We start from the raw sequence: 23,069 nt of genomic DNA, 5'->3' as shown, positions 1-23,069 counted from the left end.
TGTGGTGGGCTGCACAGACAACAAACGTAAAAAACAATCGCCAATTAAAGTTTTTTGTACTCCCTAGCAAAACAAGGAAGCCATTGAGAATTGGCGAGAAGAAAAATGTGGATCTAGCTGTCAAGGAAATAAGTTGGTGTTCATCTTCCGTATATATGATCTTTGTGTGCAACATGTGACATAGGAGAACACCAGGATTGGGGGGGTGTTTTTGTTTCCCCCTGTTTTTGGCGTGGTTTCTGAATGATGACGCGCTCCGCAGTGTCTCTATGGGCACGGGATGACCACGCCTCGTACTCATTTGATTGGTCGCCGCAACAGCATCTTCCTGAAAACGTGCGGCAAGTTTAAAAAAAATTGGTTAAGATTAGGGTTAGGAGGTGAAAGATGTTCAGCTCAGGGTGTGCCTAGGGCTAGGGCTTAATGGGTAAGGTGCTTGCCTTACAGTCTGAGGACTGGGGTTCGATTCCCTGTCAAACCACACACATTTTTAACAAGCATTCTTCTTATTTTCAAACATTAGGGTTAGGCAAGTAAGTACAACAATTTGATTAGGGTTAGGGTTATGGTTTGGTTAGGGTTTGGGTATCGTCGTGGTTAAATAAGAAAACCCTAATCTTACCCACATCTTTTTTACTTGCCGCACGTTTTCAGGAAGAAGCAGTTGCGGCGACCAATCAAATGTGTGTGTGTGTGTGTGGGGGGGGGGGGGGGGTCTTGCGTAGTTTGCGTACTGTATTGTGGCACGTGGGCAAACAGGACTCATTATCTGTCAGTCAATTGCAAAAATGCACCAGACTAAAAGGATGATTTCTCAGGTTGGATATTGTTAAAACAAATTAATTATTTTGATCTCATTTTACAGACTGAATAGTTGCTGTGAAAATGTGACTAGTGTTGGTCTCTGCTGGTGCTAACGCCATAGGCAGAGTATCTAGGGCAGAGGTGCCCAAATTATTTCCTATGAAGGGTCAAAAATGTATCTGTTGGTGTTATGTGAAATTACATCAAATTAAAATGTATGTATTATATTTCAGACAATTTACATTTTAAATCTTAAAATAAATGTTTAAAATATAAAACAAAATACTATTTTATCTGTTTAACAGTAATTTTATTAGATAGTAGATTTAGAGTTGATTGTAAAAGTTAAAAAAAGTATAAAATGTTTTAAAGGGAAAGACCCAACCCATACAACCCAAGGTGCGTAGGCCTAACCCTACCCATACAACCCATTCTCATTCCGATAGCTTGAGGTGAGAGGTCAAGGGATCCCTTTGAAAATGACCGTGCCAGTTTTTCCCTCGCCAAAATGTTGTCTAAATTTGGAGCGTTATTAGCCCCCCTTCCTGACAAGCTAGGTTGACATGACCAATAGATTCCTTGGGTCTTCTAGTTTCATATGGTCCTCACGCTAGCTTTAAAAAAAATGAGCCCGCCATAGCCTCTGCAAGACAGTAATAATAATCTGCTGCAGATTATTATTATTATTATTTTTTCCACATCCATGGCAGGTCAAGGGCCGCAATGTGATCAGCCATGATCTAAGGCAGTGATTCCCAACCAGGGGTACTTACTTGAGCAGCTTGCTCAAGTGGAAAGATTGGGGATTACAATTTATTTCTAAAGTGGTACGTGCGCGCAGCAACTAGTTCCCCCCCAGCAGGACGTCAACTGTTAAACTACCGTAAATTTCGGACTATAAGCCGCACCGGTGTATAAGCCGCACCTGCAAAGTTGACTATTTTTTTCTTATATAAGCCGCACCGGACTATAAGCCGCGGGTGTTTTAATGGTATTTTTTTTATTTTTTTTTATTGTGTTTTAATGTTTAATTACCATATGTAAGGGTTCATGCACAGAGGGGATTGTCGGGAAAGAGATGGCTGTTTGAGGAAGCTCCCATTTATTAACATTTCAACAAAACAACATAACACAACACCACCTGTGTTGTTTTTTACAGTGCACACAGTGTCATACAGTGTCATACAGTGTGGTGAAAAGAGGGCAAGAGAGGAAATTAAAACTTATTATAGTTATATAGGATGTATAGTTAGAAAGAGTGCTAAAAAAGAGAGATTTTTTTTTTTTTTTTGAAAAAATCCATAGATAAGCCGCACCGTTATATAAGCCGCAGGGGCCAAAAAAGCCCAAAAAACGGGAAAAAAGGTGCGGCTTATAGTCCGGAATTTACGGTACTCAGTACTCTGTGAAGGTAATATTCATGTATGTCAAAACTGTGCGCAAACCAACAAGCTAGCAAACATGGATGAATGGCTTAAAAATGTCCAGTTGCTGTCGCTCCCAATTCAGGTTTATGGGAGCCCGGTGGCAAAAGGAAAAAAGAGGCCAAGCCATAACATTGCTGTTATGGCCGCTAACCGATATTTACCGATGTTTATGATCTGTACAAAAACACATTTCTATGATGATCAAATTCTGTACATACTGAAAAACACATGTAAACAACTGAATTTGAAAAAGTAATGAATTTAATTTCCAAAACATTTGGAAAACACCATAAAACATAGATTTACCGCATCGTTTCCTCTCAAAAGTAATTATTTTGGCTGATACCGATAACCAATATTAACATTGCAACATCGGACCAATGCTGATATGTTAAAAAATGACTAACTTCGGCCGATACCGATATATCATGCATCCCTAGTCTGCATATCAAACAAAAAATCAAAAGTTTAATATAAGTTTAATAGAACAAATTGAGGAGAATCAACATGCACGAGTGAGGGGCTACTAAATGGCAAAGCCGCTCAAGACAAAAGGTTGGGAGCCACTGATCTAGGGCATGTATTCAGACACAGGTTTAATTTGACGCGGGATCAATTCTCTGATCTCATGAACTTTGGTGATTTTAAGAAGGAAACTGGTCTCCATTTGGCCCTTCTACCCCTAAGAAGCTTTATGCTTAAACTTGCACCCCCTGGTATCCTTCACAGATTTGAGGTATTTGAAAGATAGCGTGCTAAGATGAAGATGCTGCTTCTGTAGGCCCTCAGATCAGGGTTGATTTGAATTGAAGGTTCATCATTCTGCTTTAGGGCCGTCTTTTGCAAGTCATTTTCATTGAAGTTACTGACATTCGCTCCAACCTGTGTTCTGTTTCAGGTAAAGAGGAAAGTGGCGAAGGCGAGATCCAAGCTGTAGAGAACGGGCCAGACTCTCCTCATACCCCTCTAACCCTACATACACGCTCCTCTGACTCTAGCTCTTCTGGACACATGATGGACCTTTCTTACACACACACATGTTCACACACGCACACATCACACACACCACTGATATCCTAGAAGGTTTTAAACACCTTGTAGTCATGAATTGAAGCTCATTGTATGTAGATCTTACTCCCAAAAAACATGTTATTTTTTTTCCCCTTTGTTGCTCTTTGCTTCTTTTGTGGAGCCATTTTTATTAAGAAAAGAAAACGGGATGGACATTTTACAAACGTTTTAATCTGGTTATGATTGTTGCTTATTAAATTCCCTGGGAAAATCCTACTGTATGTCTCCTGACCTCTTCCTCCTCACTTGTCTCTGTTGCACAATTTTATTTCTTGATTTTTTTTTTTTTTTTGCTCACCTGTTTTACTCCATAGTGTTTTGTATATACCCCCACATGCGACTCCTCAGCTTAACTTTTTGAATATTGAGAATTAAAATTGGCAAGTGATGGGTAGAACACATCAACACATAAGAGTTGTGCATTTGACAGACGGACAAATTAAACCCATTTCCTGTTTCCTCAAGCTGAGAGATTGACATTTTATAAACTTTGGGATGTTCAAGTTTCTAACTTTTGTGCTGTAGCTTGGTTCTAGTTCTGTCAGAAGGCCAGGTAGAAACTCCTGGCGGCTTCCTTATTGCCTCCTGTAATGTTTTTGAAGGCCTTTGAGTCATTTCCAGTTTGTTGGTGGAAATATTGAAGCTGTTTAAGAACCTTGGAGAATATATCCCAAGCCCTCTCCTTCTCACCTTATCATTCTCCCGGACTGGTCAGGGCGTCTGATTTTGCTCCTTTTTTCTTTGACACTGTTGAAGTATTTAACAGTACATCACTTTGGAATGCATACAGATCATAAATTACTATACAGGTATGTGTCCACACTTTTGTCATCTTTTACAACTGAATATTTTTTGTACTGTTCTTTTTCTGTCAGAGGTTTTTGTAGGGTACAGCCTGCTGGTAAGCATTGAATGAGTGGGGACCTTAAGGATTGTGTTGATAATGACTTATTTTTGATGTAGTTAAAGTATGTTTATTCTCATGATCATATTTAATTTTCTTTTCCAGAAAATAAATGCTTTTAGATGTTATTGTGTATTGCATTTGTCTTGACCTCCATGCCTGAAAAGATACGTTCACCCAAAAATGAAAATTCAGTCATCATCTAACTCACTCCCATGCCAATGGAAGGGTGGTTAGAGTCCCGCCCGCCAAACAAAACCTTTGTGGAATTTCACAGCAAAACACCATAGCAGAATTATAAACAATTGAAGTGGATAGTAGTGGCCAACTTTCAAACGTAAAGAAGAAAAAACTCAACTCAGTGGAGTGGGCGGATTCTAAGGTCTGGACCCAGGCAAGGAAAACCTGGAAATGTCAAGGAGTTTCTAAATCCTGTTTTCCAGGCCTGGAAAATCATGGAACAAGTAAAATGATAATCCTTGGAGGTTTTGGAAAAGTTATGGAATGTTGTTGCGTAATGAAATTGTTACAGTAACAGCAGCTAATAACAGCAAAAGGACATCTCTTTATATTAGATTTTAGTCCTTGTATTTTATATTAATATATTGGAAAAAAAAAAATTAATACCTGTATTGTGATGCAATGACTCCAAAATAATACCAGAAATTGCACTGGAAAAAAAATACGAATATAATATAAATAGTTCTTGTATTTTACATTAACATTTTTATGGAAAATGCATGTTTTATTTCAATAGCTTCTGTGTAAAGTGATGCAGTGATACCCAGGCAAATGCAGTGACTATTATACCTGTATATAGAGCACTAAAATCCAATATAAAGAGGTGTGTCCTTTCTGTTCAATTTGATTTAGTCGCCGCACATGGAAATTCTATTATGGATCCTTGAAAAGTCATGTCAAAGTTTTGAAATGTTATCCTTGGAAATGTGTGGGAAGTGGGAACCCTGAATGATGTCTTTTTAAGTCAACTTGGCATCTCAGGGCTTGTGGAGACTTGGATTATGCCTGATGAGCAGTATGGAGGCATTTTACCCACTTCAATCAATTTTATAGTTATATAGCGCCTAATCATAAGAGTTATCTCAAGGCGCTTTACAAATAGAGCAGGTAGAAGACCAGGCTCTTCATATTTCAGATCCAACAATTGAAATGGTTCTTGCATGCACTGGCTATTTCACCGCACAGGTCATGTGGCAATTGAACCAATTTCTCAACAAGAGCATGCCCTTAGTGATGGCGGCAAGGAAAGTTCCCTTTAATGATAGAAGCCTTGAGCAGACCTGGATCTTGGTGGGCGTTCGTCTACCATGAGCGGTTGGGTTGAGAGAGAGATGCACACTAGTGGCATTAAGAAATATACCATTAACTATAATAAGTAAAAACATGAATAGTAATCATAATGCACAGTTACAACAGTAGAAATGGTAGTAATAATAAACTTCATTTGTTTAGGAGAATTCCGCAACAGTGTTTTGCTGTGAAACTCCACAAATGTTTTGTGGCCTAAAAAAAAAACGCCACCCATGCTTCCACCGGCATGGGGTTGAGTAGATAATGACTGCATTTTCAATTTGGGGTGAACTCATCCTTTAAAAGGTCAGAGCGCTCAGTCACAACCAAGAGACACACAAGCAACGCTCGGATTTTCCAGCTTTTTTTTTTTTGCATTGTTTTTTAATCAAAGAAACATGACACTGTCACAATAAATAACCATGCTTTGTACTGCTGATGCTCGCTTCCAGAGAAGCCGCAAAATGAGGAAAATAAGTCCCAATCCACACGGAGAAACCCAGATGCAACAACCCCCTTTTTTATGCTTTAGTCATCATCGTGCAATACTGTACATCAGGAAGACAGGGAGGAGGGAGCCTGTTGCCTTTTTCTGTCCTTTCTTTATCTTAAAAAATATAGATCCAGCCATCAATGGTGCACTCTAATGTTAATGACGAGGCTCTACGTCGAGAACCCCACTATTTACAGGTGAAGGAGATGGTGTCTGCGTTCTTCTACCCCCCGGATGACGTGAACATTTCATTTGGCTCTGGTTGGGAAGGGTTCACTGTCTGGGGGGAAAAGCTGGCCAGCGTCCAGCCCTGGCACCATAACTCCTTGTAGTACTGTATGCCACTGGGTCGCTATGGATGGGAGTGGAGGGCAAGCGAAGGGATGACGGATTGAAAAAGGGCAATGTGTGAGGAGGATGCACGGATACCCCGCCTCTCTATATGCTAAGCAGTTCTTTACAGTCCATGTACCTCAAATGATAAAACATGTAGGAAACATTGTGCAGGCCTGCTATCTGGTTGATTTGAAAGAACAAGAGGAATTCCAGCCTCTTTACCGATTCCTAAGCAGGTCATAAGACATGAGGTCAGTGACAACCATCGTAACCATTCGTGTATTGAAGGATGCTTGGGATATACAGGGCATCACCTATATACCCGGTTTGATTGCCTACTGCTGGATTGTGTGTATGTATGTATGAGAGAACTCAGAGGTTCCATACACAATGATCAGTTCAAAAGCCCCTCCTCTAAATGATTTACATCAGGACCACTGGAGGGTCAGCTGATCCAGAATGTGTTGTGCGCCTCCTCGAACCCGACCGCTCTGATGAGTAAAAAAAAACAAAAAAACACAGCATTGCTAACTCAAACCCTCAGAATCAGTTGTTTCTTGCACAGGTTTATCTATTCCTGGCGCCAGGTGAATCTATTCGCAGCAGAATGAGCTTCGCCAGCAACACAATCAACAGCGAAGCCGTTATCCACCTTGGGCTCCCTAAGGAGTCGCGACAAACTGGGTGTGTTTAGTGGCTAGGCGAGTAGCAGTTCAAGCTGGCTCTTTCCACGGAAAAACAGAAGAGCCATTCTAGTTCTACACATCGTTGCCAGACCAGACAGCCCATCACCACATCATTTGGCCAAACAAACTACCGTAAATATAAAAGTCAGCATAGAACATGCGAGAAGAAATGAAAGAGGAGAAAAGGTCGGGTGGGGGTGCAGTAGAGATGGTGGGATGTTGTAACCTTAGGCCTGAGCTGGTTTTCCCCTTCTGTGACATTTAGTACCAGGATATTGGCTCTGCCACCCCCTCAATCACCAAATTGGGTCAGGGGAATCTCTAGGATCACAAAAGGATAATAAAAAGATATCTCTCCATATAATTGTAAACTAGGCATCGTTCATATTTAAAATAATTTGTTTTACAATGCCATGTAAGAAAAAAAAAAGTATATCCCAATTTATTTTCAAATGTACACACATCTATTTACAGATAACTTTTCTTCTTATGTGCATGTGTTGAGTGCAGGTGTCTGAGAATGTTTTTTTTTTGTGTTTGTATGTTCTTGTCTAATTGTATATGTTAGACAGGAAAAAGATAGCACATCCAAATCTTTACAGGTGTGTTAAGAGTGAAGCATCTGTGATAAAAACATCTCCTTTATATTTTACCCTGATTCTAGAAAGCAAAATCCCAGTTATTTGACTCCTTTCAATATCAGGGAACATGAATTTGTCCACACACACAAAAAAGAGGGGGGGGGGGGGTCAAAATGATTGGAGGGGAAGTGGGTCATAAAAGGCATGATGGAAAGTTGTTGTCTCCCCCCCTAGTATAGCATAGTAAAGGGCAAATTCTTAGTTATTAGTGGCAAGTAAAAGTGGAGGAAAAGCCTCAAGTCAAAAAGGGGGGTGTAATGGATAGATGGGGAAGGAGAGTAGGCAGCAAGGTGGTGTGCATATCGGCGATGGTGGTGCTGTTGGTGTCAAATTGACAGCATACAAACTTGTGACAACCCTCCCGAGAGAAGGCCCGGTTGGACTGCGGTGGTTTAAGTGCGAGCTTCAGTGTTAACGGAAGGCAATGACGGAATGAAAGTGGGGAGGAGCTGATGCTGCGATGAAGGGAGTTCGGGATCCTGGAGCCTGGCCGGGTCTCAGTTGCTAAGCAGCAGCTCTGTCGCCGTTTCCACATCCCAGGATTTCGAAGACAAAGCGGCTATTACTGCATTCTAAAATCAGAGGGGGGAGATTGAATCATTAAACGTGACGTCCGTCTGTACAAGTCGTTTTGCGTTGCCAAGTTGATTCACATGGAGCGAATGGTTTGACTGCAGATACAGTAAGATGCATGCAAAGATGCTCATTTTTGGTTCGACTGCTTTATAGAGTCGTCACATTTGATAAATCAGTGCACTATCATCACCACTAAAGCCTTTTGGCATCAACTAGTTTACTGTTAACAGTTAGAAAACCCGCTTGTGTAGGTACCGGATCTACTCGCCCTACCACATTGGTTCGCCCTACCGGATGTGCTCGGCTCGGGGTCCACGACTACAGATGAAGTTAAACTCTCACAACATTTATTTAAAAAAGTAAGGCTCGTGTTTATGAGAAATGGTGCTGTACACTTGAATCACGATCATTAAATCTTTGTATGATTCATATTTTAATGTTCCCAAATGTCTGATAACATCAGTAGCTTAGCTTTTTAACTAATGAAAAAAGCTGTCAGACATTTTGCCCACGTTATTCCCACGTGCCCGACGTACAGCCAATCACAATGTGCCCCCGAACCGATCCGGTAGGCGAGCCGAAAATTGCACCGACGCTGGCAAACAAAACCCCCAAAGGCCTGGCCTGTGTCATGCTATGTATTCAATATAAATGTCATCCTACAACATAAACAGAAAGCGGTTCTCACCTTATCAAAGCCCATGGCACAGAGTTTGATTATTTTGCGTGTGTAGTCGGGACTGGAGACAGGAGCGCCTGCGTAGACGTGAGACCACAGCCTCGCCGTCTGTTTGTACATTTCTGGGTTCTGCTTATACTGGGGGTGCAGAGAAAAAACTCAGTGAGTATGAGCACAAATTATACATTCAGCCGACAGTGAAAGTAGTAGACACAGAGGGACAGTACATTTATCTTACTAATATAACAGGGCTGCGACCCACGCGGACCCAATCCATCAACTGAGCATGCTCAGAACGCCGCCCGATGAGGTCATACCCACTGATGCTGTCAGTCTCACAATCCACTATCCAACAATGTCAACGAGTGTCGAGTGATGTCATGCCCCAAAATCGTCGAGTGATATCATACCCACTGATGATGTAATTCCCCACAATCGTCGAGTGGTGGCCCTGAGTTAGCATGAGTTTGGTCACGCCCCCCAAAAAAGAGTGCGCCCATGGCGCATCATCTCCAAAGTCTCCACCCCTAGAAATGAGTGTGCGACGCGCACAACATTTCCACAGTAGTATGGTTGAATGGGTAGAGGAGGGAGTGCGATGTGTAGCGCGATGGAAAATGCAGCCAAATTGTCAGGAACTTGTTTACCAAGCATCTTGTTTGCTGCCTGAATGCATTATACTGTCCCACAGAAAGATGCAAAATTGAATTGTCACCTGGTTGGCTACTACTGCATCCTGTGGGTCGTCTGGTTCCGCTGCAGCAAGGAGAGCCTGTAGAGACAGCAGCACCGTCCGCAGGGTCATAGCCGCTGCCCTGGGGGAGACAGGGGAAGGACGAACCATTTCAAATCAATACTTTCAACTTATCTTAAAGGGGATCTCGTTGAGAAGATGAAGAGAACAGATAGAAAGAGAGAAAGAGTGCGAGAGAGGGGGAAAGACTGGAACAGTGCGATGTGAAAAGGCACATGGTTCAAGCGTTACTCACTCACCACTGGTCTTTTAAAATGTCCAGACATATTGCTCCTGTCACAGAACTGATGTTAGGATGCCAGATCTTAGTGATGAATCGCACCTAAGAAAGAGAAAGATGTTGAATGAGAGACGGAAATTCATCTGGATGAGCATGGTGGTTGATGAGGGAGAAAATGGAGAACGTGTGCACATGCGTATGTGTTGTGGAGCGTGTGAGTTGTGAGAGAGAAAAGTAAATAAGAGTAACAGGTAAAGAGGGAATTGACAGCAATACACTGGAGCACACATACCTTTGGTGGGTTAAAAGGATAGGTTTCTGGGATTTTTATTTCAAGTTGAAACCTGCCACCTTGGAAAGAACAGGGAAACCAGCTAAATATATTAGCTACTTTGATCAAACAAAGAGTTAAAAATAAGTCAAATATGTCACATAAAATAGACTGCAGGTGTGTAAAGTTAACATTACCTTCATATGGCGTGTCGGGTGGACCTGCTATCTCCCCCCTCAGTTCTGTGAAGTTCTCATCCACCAAATCTACTTTTATCTGGTTTTTACTTGTCTGTCAGGTAGGGAGGAAATGACAGAGTGACTGTAAATAATGAATATTTTTCAGGTGTCTCAGACAGTGGCCAGTGTCTGTGAAGTTACCACAATATATACACAATTTCACTTAGCTAAAATGTTATGTGTGAAAGGAAAAACATGTTAGGTAGCCTATGTACACAGATGCTAGAAAACTCGCAGTGTTATGGAACTCTCTAGTTTCCAGGAAGCGCTAATGTTAGGGCATTTAGCAAGACAATTAGCTAGCCAAGCTAGCAACATTTTGCTATCCCACAACAAGCTGCTGTTGTGGCTTGAGAGACAGTAACGTTAACATAACATAATAATAGCTTTTAATGGTCGATTGGTCGCATCGTATCCACCTTGACACCGGCCTCTGATTAACATTGATTATGGCAAGTTTGTTAACGTTACTAGTTAAGTAAGTTAGCTGGCTAGCTACTGTAACGTCATATGCTAAAGTTATTGCTGATGGGAATGAGCTGTCAAACTATAGCTAACGTTATTAAACGTTGCCAAAACAAGCTGACGCTGACAAACGTACAGTATTGTGTGTGTGTCACGGCTCATACGAAGTAACGTTAATCTCTTTGGATAACAATTACTCTGGTATGCGGTACTGCTTCTCGAATTGTGATAGAACAGAGAAGGCCTGTCAGTTCACAAAGCTCGATCCCCGGTGTTTCCTGAACACACCCACCTGACACAGGAGAACCGAAACCAATCGGACATAGACATCAAGCTACAGCTAGCCAAACTAATAAGTTCTCCTGTTTGGGCCTCACCTATACTGCAACGCAAGACTATGGGCTAGCACGCTAGCAAAGCTATTTTATTGCCGTCTCTGTCACAACGGCAATAAAATACTTTTATTGATTTCAACCGAGTTAAACTGTGTCCGAGACGAAACAACATCAAAACAAAACAGTAAGTACCACACCTCTTCGCTTTTGAGAACTTCTTTGAACTCCCGCTTGATCCTTTGGACCGCAATGTTAGCCATGACTGTGTCTGTCTGTCTTCTTTGCTGCTCGAAGCTGCACCGACCGAGCTAGATCGAGCCAGTCCTCCCTCTGTTGTCTGTGTGGTGACTGATTGCTGCTTTTCACAGGGATCCCCCTTTCACTTTCAGCGTCTCTCGCCTCCCTACTTGAAAAACAGCTCCCCTTTGAAAACAAGCGGTGAGCAGCTTGAACAGAGTCGCCACTCTCCAGAAACATACAGACAGAGCAGCGGCGGGGGGGGGGGGGGGGGGGGCAGCTAAAATGGCCAAACTAGAATTTTCATTTGTGAACATTTGTGGAGAGAACTGGGTTGATTTGTATCTTCCTTTCCGGATATTTCTCCTGTACTAAAAGCATTTGATTAGCACTGTTATGAGGTGGAATTTAAATTGACACACTTGTAGCGCAATTCTGGATGTGTTGTACGGTCGGGGATTTATTCGTTTTATGTTTTATGCAGACATGTTCTGTGACTTCTATGATTTCTCTCTCTCTCTCTCTCTCTCTCTCTCTCTCTCTCTCTCTCTCTCTCTCTCTCTCTCTCTCTCTCTAATAAAGCTGTTTTCCCCACAGGTCCACACAGAATGTGTTTTGCATATTTACTATCAAAAAGTAGTAGGCTACGGTAATAACCTTTCCGTTTTCCGTTGTATTTTCTCTGACAAAACAGTGTTTGCTTAGATCTAAGCCCACATTTTCAGTATCATTGCGCATTTTCAGTATCATGGAAATACTATAGGCCATAGGCCTATGTGTGCACGCCGTTTGTGTCAAAAACCTTTTAATACAGAGATATTTGGTATATATATTTTTTTTATTTAATTTGGTTACACAACTGTGATGTTGGAACTCGGGCAAACTGACGCTGGATGATTGGCAGCTGGACTGTTTGTTTACTATCCAGAAGTCATCCCTTTACTTGCTGTGATTGGCTCACATTCGTGCTCATCAAACTTTTGAGCCAATTAGAGGCATGATGAATTCCCGGATGTCTCGCGGGATCAATAGCTAGTTGGCTGGCTCACGTGTATCAAACAAAACACAGACGGTCGGAATTTGCCGTGCGGATGACATGTTTGGTAGTCTACTGCTTTGCAAGGTGTGTCCAGTATTAAACAGCACTGGACATCGGAGTAACAAGACCCCAAAACGCGTTATCGACCGTCTATAAAGTTCAAGTAAGTAGCGGTTCGATGTCCTGTGCTGTCACACCCGTTTCTGGTTATATTTTGATTCAGAGACGCAAAATCAAATGGCTTCATGTCTCAAGATGGCTAGCTTTAGGTGGTTGTGTTAGCAGCTAGCTAATGTAACGTTAGCTATGTTGGAGATGGGAGACCAAGGCTAGCTAGTAGCTGGGTGTAAAAATCGAGGTTAAAAGTGTTGCCTTGAATTTTGCAGCCCATTCACCCGTGAAAACGAGGCGTGGCTTTCGTTTAGATTACCTATTCCAATTTAGCGTCACTACTTTGTCTCGAAATGTACGCTGTTGACTTTATAACGTTATGCTGCCTTTTCAACTGCTCGTCCTACGACAGCTAACGTTACAGTAGGTGTCAAAAAAATAAATGTAACGTTAACCAGTTTGAGAGAATGCTCTGCAAAGGCAAACTTGGGAGTGCATGCAGAAAGATTTCAGTCTGCCGACAGTGACAGCCCCGGGCCAGCAGTCTCCTCCCCCTGATCTTTGCCTCTGACAACAGTACAAGGCGGTACTGACAAGTGCATGTCTCTCGTTCGCTCATCTGTGTCCTACTTGCATACTTGTTTTTATTCTAAGGTTTATTCAGTCTGGTGAGATATGGCGGAGGGAGGCTTCGACCCTTGCGAGTGCATCTGCTCCCATGAGTATGCTATGAGGCGACTCATCAACCTGGTAAGTGATGGCAAGAAAAGGACAGATAGCATTAACTTTTCTCATTGTTGCATTCATTGAAATCCAAGTGGTAGAGTTTAAAAGGGGGGGGGTGTAAAAGGGAAGTAAAACTGTCTCCAGTTGAAGTTGAGAGAAGGCAGCTAAGAGATTAGTGTTAGACCGAGACTCTCCAGGGAAGGAGATGAAAAGCCACTGTGTGACATTGAGCCAACATATCCTGGTTCCTGCTCAGTGTTTGTCTTGAGGGACTAACAACAGCGTCACAGAGAGAGAGAGAGAGAGATCTCTCTTTGTTGCACTGCATGTTTCCAGGTTTGTGTGTGCATTTGCATTTTCCAAGTCCGTTGATAATGCAAACATGTAAAACTATAGCATAGGAGTTGAGTTCAGCTGTGTCAGCTGTGTTTCTGAGTGGTTTAAAGATTGCACCCTCAAATTAAGTTGGGTCAGATTCCAGGTGACCTCATTGGCTCTTGTGTACAGGTGTAACATGTGCGTGGTGAGCTGCAATTGGCTCAGCACAACCCTGGGGGCTGGGGCCCGGGGGAAAGGGTGTGTTGTCCAAAACAAGTAAAACCACCGCATTTGCAAATCGGCTAGAAGAACAGGACACCATATTCAAGGCAGCAGACAGAACTGAAATTGCCTTGCACCATCAATGCGTGAACTTGTGGCTGTGGTTATTTTAAATGTGTGGGTGTGTCATACATATGCATGTCCAGTGTAATAGGCAGCTGAGATTATACCATTTTTACACAACTCAGTCACTTCTTTAGGGAAGTTGTTTTACTTTAAGGAAGTAGTTTCAGCAGTGTTTGCACTTTCTCCCCTCCCCAGACGAGGGCAGTGGAAACCAGAGGAATTTAATGAGGCCATTAGACCAGTTGGAATCAGAATGGAAGGATTAATGTTGTTGTTTCTCCCCTTCTTGTTTACTTCTCTTATATCTACTTTGTTTATTGCTCTTGATTTCATATTTTCTCTTCCAGCTCAGGCAATCTCAGTCCTACTGCACAGACACAGAGTGCCTTCAGGAAAGTACGTATGCCTATTCCCCAGTGGGTTTCACACTGGACCTTGCATTTGTTTAATTCACATTTGTGGAAATACATGGCTGCACTTTAACATATTCTTGGATGGAAAGCGTTATATTCCTTGTGTTGTGTGTTCAAAATGGTGTCTCTATCCGTTCAGTACCAGGTCCAAATGGGCCGGTTGGGGGAGGAGGAGGGGACCTGACCCTCCCCATGGTTCTGATGGCGTGGATGGTGCTGGCTCTGCTCCTCTTCCTGCTCCGCCCAACCAGCCTCCGTGGCCCTGCCCCCCGTCCCACTGGCAAACCCACTGGACCCCACAACGTGAGGATCCATCACACACATTCCAAAACGGGAGGAAAACAAACGCTTTGAATTAAATAGCATTTCAGTTGCAGTTACTATCTGCGTTGGTTCCCATGGCGCATACTTTTTTAAATGTATGGATCTATTCAAATTGGCTATTGTTAATAATCAACACTAGAGACCATCTTGCGACGGGATCACACCAGCCGCGACGCCCGCAACTTAAAACGAATGTGGGCCAGGGGGTGTGAAGTGGGGGACCAATGTAGGGGGGAGGGGGGCAGCCCCCTTGCTCGGATCACACCCATTTTCGAACTCAGCCCTCATTTTGATGTCAACTAGAACACCTGTAAAGTTTCGTGACTGCATCTTGCACGGTTTTGACACTATCGCGTTCGCAAAATCTGTCCACAGAGAGACTGACATACATAAACACCAGGAGCCGAGTGCACCAGCTGGGCATACGCCTAGGTGTAACGCTACGTCCAACATAGAACTCAAAGATACGACTAACTTAATTTTATGACTAGTGCACCATGTAGTCTTAAGCCCTGTATGCGCTGCGCCTGGGTGTAACTTTTACGTCTGGTATGGAGCAGGCGTAAAAGTTACACCCAAGGCGTACTCATACTGACAGCTGTCTCATCTTGATCTGCGCTGTCGGGACTGACAGCTCTGTGCTGTCAGTGCCGTTCAGTCCTGTGATGCGGGGGAATCTTCTCCAAAAATATTGATCGATATGTGCTGTAAATGGACGTTTTGGGCGCAGGACCTCCGCTCGTCAGCGGGTTTTTAAAAGCTGATGCGTCGGAAGATCTTTCCATTTCTTCCCGACTTCGTCAACTGCCCGCAGTGCGCAGTCTGCCATCGCATTCAGTACTGATTGCACTTGTGATCAAATTCCATGCATCTCGTTTCTGTTTGTTTGTGTTGGCGCTGTTAAATTTAGCTGTGAGAACGTTTCTATGCTTTGAATACAACTCTATAAGTTTGAGCTGAGTTGGAGGTGTCTGTCAGCTGTCTCGAGCTCGTCTGAGAGAAGTGTGTTGCTTGGCAACAAGCACGTATTCACGTGAACGCGCACGTCTGCAGCCTAAAGACCGGGCACGTCTACGACCATGTTAAGTCAGGCTTGGTGCACTTGGTGTAAATTCAAATCACAACGTCGGGCGTAGCTAAGACCGGCGTAAGAGTTAATACCTACTTTTTTACGCCCAGCTGGTGCACTCGGCTCCTGGGGTGTGTTCAATTTGAAAAACACTGTGCACCGTTTTTGCTCCGGTTTCCGGATGAACATCATGATTCCTCGAAACAGTGTGCAACAGGCTTTGAGGTAGGTTGTCGCTCGTGTCAGAGGTGTTAGGGCGTGTGACGACATAGCGTTTGTCGGCGTCTTTTTGGTGTGGAAAAGGCGCTGCCTGGAGTGCGTTTTGTGAGGAGAAGCGGATGATAGCGCCTGCTGCTAGCTTACCAGCCGCACTAACCACCTGGTTAACGTAACGTTAGCATTTCTAGCAGTACTAACAATACAGTGTTGTAGAACAAGAAAGGCTCACCAGATGGCAGATATTTACAATACATGTTGGGTATAATCCATAGTGCCTTTATGATCGCTGTTACAGTCACGTAAATTCAATGATTAGCCGAAAACGTCCTATTTCTCCACCGCCCGGCTGGACAAAGCGGTTCACGTCACCCAGCGCTTTCCTGAGAAGTTTAAATATTTATCCGCTTTTTATTTTTTATTTATTTTATTCGTTTATTTGGACGGGACAGTGCAAAATTAATGAACACAGAAACCACAGAAACAGATAGTAAAACCTGGAACATAGTAAAAGTGTAAAAATTGCCGGATTTAGCACGAGGCTAATTTCCATCCGTTGTCCCCATAAAACATAAAACACAAAAAAACATAGAGCGCTCCGTTTGGACGGGGGGAAAACGCCGGCTGCATTACTTGTCTGAGTGGACGCCTTTTGTGCACCTTGCGAATGCTTGCTTCCCATTGCTTTTAACAAGGAAAGGGCGCTGGAGCTGAGGAAAAAATGCCATGTCGACACACAGCCTCACCCAATCAGCAGCGAAGTGTATATAAACCCCGCCGTTTAAATAGGCAGTGCGCACAGTGGATCCAACAGATGGGTGCGACGCTTGCATAGCACAACAGGGTGTTCCAACGCACCACCGTTTCCGTTTAAATAAACGTTTTGCTACGTGTTGTCGGGGCTAAACTGAGCCCTGGCAAAGTACCTCAAAACCGCTTCTGTGGTAGGTGTTTCCATGGCCACATTTTGCCACGATGTTATGATGACAGCAAACGCACACATAAGCTGTATCTAAAACATGCAGTGAACTGCTGAACAGATCCAGACTTTACTCCAATCACCTACATGTTGAGCAACAATTGTCCATTGTGAGCGCGCTCCCGTGAACAGGGGTCTTACCCACCCAAGCCATAAGTGCTACAGTATGTCTGTGCTCCTCGCAGAGTGGGTCTAGTTTAGCAGCTAGAGGCTTCATGTCCAGAGCGAACGTGTGTGTGTGTGTGTGTGTGTGTGTGTGTGTGTGTGTGTGTGTGTGTGTGTGTGTGTGTGTGTGTGTGTGTGTGTGTGTGTGTGTGTGTGTGTGTGTGTGTGTGTGTGTGTGTGTGTGTGTGTCGTTTATACAGGGATATGAATAACCTGCTTTCTAGGGCTGTGGCGATTCACTTATCTCCCGATTCGATACTATCACGATTCTTGGGTGCCGATTCGATTTATATTGCGATTCTTAAGTATTGCGATTCTACGATTATTGCGATTCGATATTACGATTTTGTTTATTTTTTTCTTTTATTTTTTCAGTTTGTTTGCTTTTTTACACTAGATTAGAACATGGGAAAAGTTGAATCATACACTAGAGACTGTATATTATATATCATGAGTAGGGCTGGGCGATATAGTTAAAAACAGGGGCGGACTGGGATCATAATTCAGGCCGGGCATTAGATACCAAGCAGGCCAGGGTGATATGGGCCAACGCGCGTGAAATTTGGGCCGTTTGAAGCCAGATTTGGGCCGTTTGAAGTCCAATTTTACAATGAGATACACCCACTTTAACCCTGAAGTGTAATTATTACTTCAGACTAACTAATAAAGTAATAAAACCACTAGTAAACCAGTAGGCGGCGCCTGGTCTGCTGTTCAGTGAGTGGCCTGACTGCAAGCACCTAAATTTTTTTTTTTTTTTTTTTTTTTTTTTTAATTTGCGATTATCGATTCTGGAATAAAAGATCGATCCTAAAAATCGCGATACTTAGGTGAATCGATTTTTCCCCCCACCCCTACTGCTTTCTGTGTTCCATGTAAACGCCATATCCCGAATATGATCAAAACCAGGACAAGCCTCATAACCGGGATAGTCAAGTTGATGTAAACGCAGTCATTGTCTCGTATAAACCCTGCAGCACACGACGTCATACCCCAACTAGTCTCGCTGGCCAGCCTCCTCTCCCTTCCGTCCGAGGAGTCTGGCGCCGCATAGTCTCTTAAAACAGACTGTCTCATCTACATTCGGCGAATGCAGCTATACACAGTCTGTACGTTACACCCCCAGAACATGCACAAGGAAGTTGGGGAAAAAAACCTTCAGACAGGAAAGAAGTTCGACGGAATCCGACCAATCACGACACGTGTGTCCACGAAAAATGCGGCATATTGGATTCTGATTGGACTAATGAGCGGAAGACCCGCCTTTCTACTTCCCATTCCGGTTGGTGCATGATTCTCCCCTACGAAGTACAGACGGTATGGCGGAAGCATTTGAAAATTGCGGAAGCCAACTCGTCTGTTCTAAGAGACTAGGCGCCGCAGGTCTCCATAACTGGGATAAACCCTCCCCTGCACTACTCTGCTCTCCCATTGGAGGCGTCGGTTTCAGTGGCAGCCGGATGTCCGCTCCCCGCTTAAGAAGCTCTGTCATTGGCTCCGACCATGTCAATCAGAGTGGCTTCCGCTCCCTCCTCCCTGTGTGTTGCTGTAAGGGGCAGGGGCTATACTATAGTCCCCTGCCGCCTCAGGGAAAACAACAACGCTAACTAGCTAGCAAGTTAACGGCAGAAACCTACACGCTAGCTCGTTGCTACACGCTGAAAACGGCAAGTTGGATTGTTTGAAACTATTTTCCAGGGGCACTGCCGCTAAGCGCCGCCCATCGCAATCCCACTATGGAGACCTGCGGCCCCAGACTCCTCGGACGGAAGGGAGAGGAGGCTGGCCAGCGAGACTTTGCCCCAACTAACCCACCCCACCCCCACTCTCTACTCCCTACACCGGAGATTTTCCTCATGTGTGGAATGTGGAAACAAAAGATGCCTCTTGTCTGCAAGGGTAACCCCAGGAACTGATTCAATGTTTAGCAATGCTATATCCACACACACATGCACGCACGCATAAGATGGAATATTTTCACATCGGCAGAAGAGAATCACATTTATTTGCATTTCCCATTTCCAAATTTGCATTTTTTTTAATTATAATTTAGTTACTACTAATTGCTTTTGTTTCACTGCACAGTGCACCACTGATGCAAATCAAACAGCAGAAATTACTTTACATGAAATGGCAAAGGGCATGATGGTTTTAAATAGCATATCAACAAATATAGCATTCAATCGTGCCAAACAATCCACTGCCAGACCTGTACTGTACCACTTTTTTTATTGTATTTAGATTTTTTTAACTCATGTAGTTAGTGAAGTTTTGTGGGGCAATGTGTGTTCAGTTGGTTTTATACCAGTCTACTTAATTTATGGTTTCTCATGTTTGAGTTACAGCAACAATCTAACTGAAAACAGAATTCATGACAGTTCACTCCACTTTTGTGAACATGAACAGTTCTCTCACAAAACTAGGAACCAAAAACGTAATGCTGTGTTGTCAGACCAAACCGGGAGCTGTTGTGTTAACAGTGTGAGCCTGCACAACCACATGAAAATGTGCACATATCCTGTCTGCCTTTTTCACCTCAGCCATTTTGTGTCTAGAAGGCAGGAAGTAACACGGGTGCAAGCAAAACATTAACGAGTGTCCCGGCACTGGAACACCTAAATGAATTGGAAATTGGAAGCCCTCATTAATGTTTGCTTGCACCTGTGCTAATTCCTGCCTTTTAGACACAAAATGGCTCCTGGTGAAACAGGCCCATGGTCAAGGGAGCAACAATGGGATTTAACCAAGATCATCAGGATTGTTAGCTCACTTGTTTCTAGTTTATAAACTTCATGTTCACAAATCTAGACGTAAATCTCCAGGATCATAGGAAAAACGTTGATTCTATACTAGCTGGATGTTCCATTCAAATAATCAATCTTCTTTGTTGTTTCTCTGCATTGCAGAGCGACAGCCGAGAGCCCCCAGCGCCACCTATTGACTAGCAGCGGAACCGGAGACGCGACACTCGACCATCTGTTCTGACTGGAGCTACATGGTTAGCTAGTTACTGTGACCAGGACTGCGGCAACTCCCCATCAACTGTCATTCAACTCTCTTTTGCTTTGCTTTTCCTATTCTGATACCTGGTTAATGTTTTTCTTTAAATTACGTTGATTGTTAGATCTTTGACTCTTGACTCGGTCTGTTAATCCGAAGGTGTGGCGTCATTCTGAATCGCCACCCATCCCCAAACTCTGGTGCAGATTCTTCTGCTGAAATTTGGACATGAACTCAAAATGATGTGTCACAGCTAGAGTAGAGTAGGGGGAGAAGGGAGGGGCCGCCATAAATTCCCTTTTGGGCAGTTAACATGTTATTCCAGTGGTGACTGAGCACCGCAGGGGGGGAGGGTGCTCCAAATCTTACAGAAACATTCCACTTTTTCCACTTTGAAGTCACAGCTCAGAACAGCGCCATTACTAGTATGTCATATCATAGGATATTTTAATTGTATATTTAAACTAGGGCTGTGGCAGAAGGGGTCAATTAAATCAATTTAAATGGAATGCTGACATTAGATTTGCTTTATAGATCTACACACACACACACACACGTTACTGAATTGATCTGTGTTTACATGCAGGCTTCCATTAGATTAATGACTTGACCTAACCAGAAAAAAAGTCATATTAACTATATTTCCAAGAAAAGCCCTGTCACTTTGAAATATCATTTGGATCGGGGTTTGATTACTTTACTCTAGTGCAGCGGGTCCCGACCTTTTCCGACTCATAGCCCACCTGAAAATCTCAAAAATGTTTGTGGCCCACATCTGACCGTAAACGGTATGAGGCCAAACAACGTGTTCTCAGAGCCCTTTTTAGTCTAACAATAGAAGGGGCTGTCCGTCAGCACCATACAGAAATCAGAAACTAAAAGTGTGGGGATTTCTGCAATAGGCCAATTAATTAATAATTGGTTACAAATGAAGTAAAGGTATCATTCAACAATTTTTATTTTTATTTATTTTTTTACAAATTTTCCAATTGATTTGGTGGCCCACTCGCAATACCTTCGCAGCCCACCAGTGGGCCCCGGCCCATAGGTTGAGAATGGCTGCTCTAGTGTTGTTTAGTTATAAGACGGCAATGCATTTGCAGTAAGTAAATTAGTTATTATTTTGCCACTTGTTATATGTTCTACGAAGCAGGGATCATAATTTCACCCTCTTGGCCTCTTGAGAAGTACAAGTGGCGTATCTCAAAAGCCTGTTTGGTTGACAAGTGACAATTGTATGGTCACATTGCACACTCGGCGGTTGAAATGAGATGAATTCCGAATTCCTGGGGCTTTTCTGGCATTAGATATGGACGTTGTAAAATATATATATATACTCGACACCAACGTAAAACAAGTCTTACTCTTGTAATATGATGATTCCATGTACTGTATTGAAATTGTTGTATGGTTAAAAGAAAACTGATAAATGTATAGACACTGACTTATTAGTAGCTGAAAATGATATTTTATTAGCACTTTTGTTACATATACTCATTCCTTTCGATACTGTGTTGCCCTGACTGTGTTGTCTACATGATGGCCTTGAGGAGGCCATCCTTTCCCTTGAGAATCACTGCACTCTGGTATTGGGAGTAATGGGAGTTTCTACTGCACAGTGTGTCTATCAGATCAGCGATTTAGTCGAAGGAAAGGAAGTGAAGGTGCAGCCTAGAGATGTTTCAACGGTGCCAATGTGAGGGAACAGTCCTGGTCTCAGTGCTATGCTACAGAGGAGCTGGAGGTTTTTCCTAGATGGTAGGACAGGTAGACATCAGCTCATTTTCCATGTGAGATCCTTATGGGAAGGGGACACAACACTAGGATTTCTTTCTGTCTTGGTTTGCTTGTTTGGTGAGCATTAGCTTGGTTTCCACTACAGGGTTAGTTTGTCACAGGGCTTGCTTCACTTGACTCAATGTTACTGATTCATTTGATATGTAGATAATTACAGAGATGATCTGACAACTGGACTATAGTATTTTTCAAATGATTTGTACATCCAACAATCTTTGTTTTGGACTTGGTAAGCTTTTCTTTGCCCTGCTGTGGAAATGAGGCTGTTCTTGGGATGCAGGGTACTGAATGATATCAGAAGTGACATGGAGAAGTCTTGAGATTGGGTTCTTCTAGGCTGCAGTGGGTAAGATCTCAAATGTGGCTGCTCGACTAAGTTGGGGATTCATCCCGGTAATCTGCAATGGAAAGGAAAGTGAAGGAAGAGGAAGCTGTGTGAGGTTGTTGAGCTGAACGCACCACATGTGGACTATCTGGTGCCGCAAGAGGCCTCAATTTACACACTGTAACTGTCAAAGAAAGGGCTTCAACTATGCACTTTTCCTTACAAAACAAGAAATAAAACAAATACAGTCTAGTGCTGCCTCTGTGTGTTTTGTAGGAAAAACTTACATGTCTGTTCTTCCAGGGCATAGATGTAGTCCTATATTTGCATTGCTGTAAAAGGAAAGGGTGCTCTTTAATGGTGTCTTTAATCAAACAGTTGGGTAGCAGAATAGCTGCATGAGGGTATAGTATAGGGAGAGACATACGGTTAAATACAAACCTAAACAGCCTGAGGGTCATGCTGTGACACCCTCCCTGAGAAAACAGGATCCAAGCCTGATCCCACTGTACATTCAGGTTTCTGTCCACGGTTCTCCTCTTCCAGAGTTCAGCAGCTGTAGTCTGTTTCACCCGTTCACCACATGTCACTAACACTTATGGAAATCTCCTAGAATTGTGACTGACACACACACACACACACACACCTTTTGTACAAGAAAAAGTAGTCTGCTTCTTGCACTTAGCAATTTGCAGGTATCGTGTGCTTTTATTTTGGAAATACTAGACCGGAAGTGTCCCCTTGGTTGCTTGGCGATGTGATGCTGCTGGCTTGACAGAGGTGCTTCAGT

At 43.2% G+C, this 23,069-nt stretch overlaps 3 protein-coding genes across 5 annotated transcripts in view; 2 read left to right on the top strand and 1 right to left on the bottom strand.

Annotated features, from left to right (window-relative positions):
• Positions 1-4,328, top strand: part of pds5a (PDS5 cohesin associated factor A) — a 56,594-nt gene extending 52,266 nt beyond the window's left edge. For all 3 annotated transcript variants that reach the window (XM_083634780.1, XM_083634781.1, XM_083634779.1), the window contains one exon: positions 3,130-4,328. In XM_083634780.1, coding sequence (XP_083490906.1) covers positions 3,130-3,168 — 39 coding nt within the window. In that variant the 3' untranslated portion in view covers positions 3,169-4,328. The remainder of the gene's footprint in view (positions 1-3,129) is intronic.
• A 1,565-nt stretch (positions 4,329-5,893) lies between these two features.
• On the bottom strand, positions 5,894-11,663 carry ube2kb (ubiquitin-conjugating enzyme E2Kb). The gene is made up of 7 exons (XM_083634798.1): positions 11,410-11,663; positions 10,371-10,464; positions 10,195-10,253; positions 9,922-10,004; positions 9,644-9,743; positions 8,938-9,066; positions 5,894-8,245 (listed from the first exon to the last, which is right to left on the bottom strand). The coding sequence occupies exons 1-7, from the start codon at positions 11,470-11,472 to the stop codon at positions 8,171-8,173; spliced, it is 603 nt and encodes a 200-aa protein (XP_083490924.1). The 5' UTR covers positions 11,473-11,663; the 3' UTR covers positions 5,894-8,170.
• Positions 11,664-12,494: 831 nt separating this feature from the next.
• smim14 (small integral membrane protein 14) lies at positions 12,495-22,531 on the top strand. Its single transcript, XM_083634801.1, has 5 exons — positions 12,495-12,651; positions 13,254-13,349; positions 14,339-14,387; positions 14,544-14,707; positions 20,064-22,531. The coding sequence occupies exons 2-5, from the start codon at positions 13,275-13,277 to the stop codon at positions 20,100-20,102; spliced, it is 327 nt and encodes a 108-aa protein (XP_083490927.1). The 5' UTR covers positions 12,495-12,651; positions 13,254-13,274; the 3' UTR covers positions 20,103-22,531.
• Positions 22,532-23,069: the final 538 nt, after the last annotated feature.

This window comes from Poromitra crassiceps (genome assembly GCF_964638095.1).
Source record: "Poromitra crassiceps genome assembly, chromosome: 4".
In the NCBI taxonomy this organism is placed as follows: Eukaryota; Metazoa; Chordata; class Actinopteri; order Beryciformes; family Melamphaidae; genus Poromitra; species Poromitra crassiceps.
This window is presented reverse-complemented; position numbering and strand designations above follow the sequence as displayed.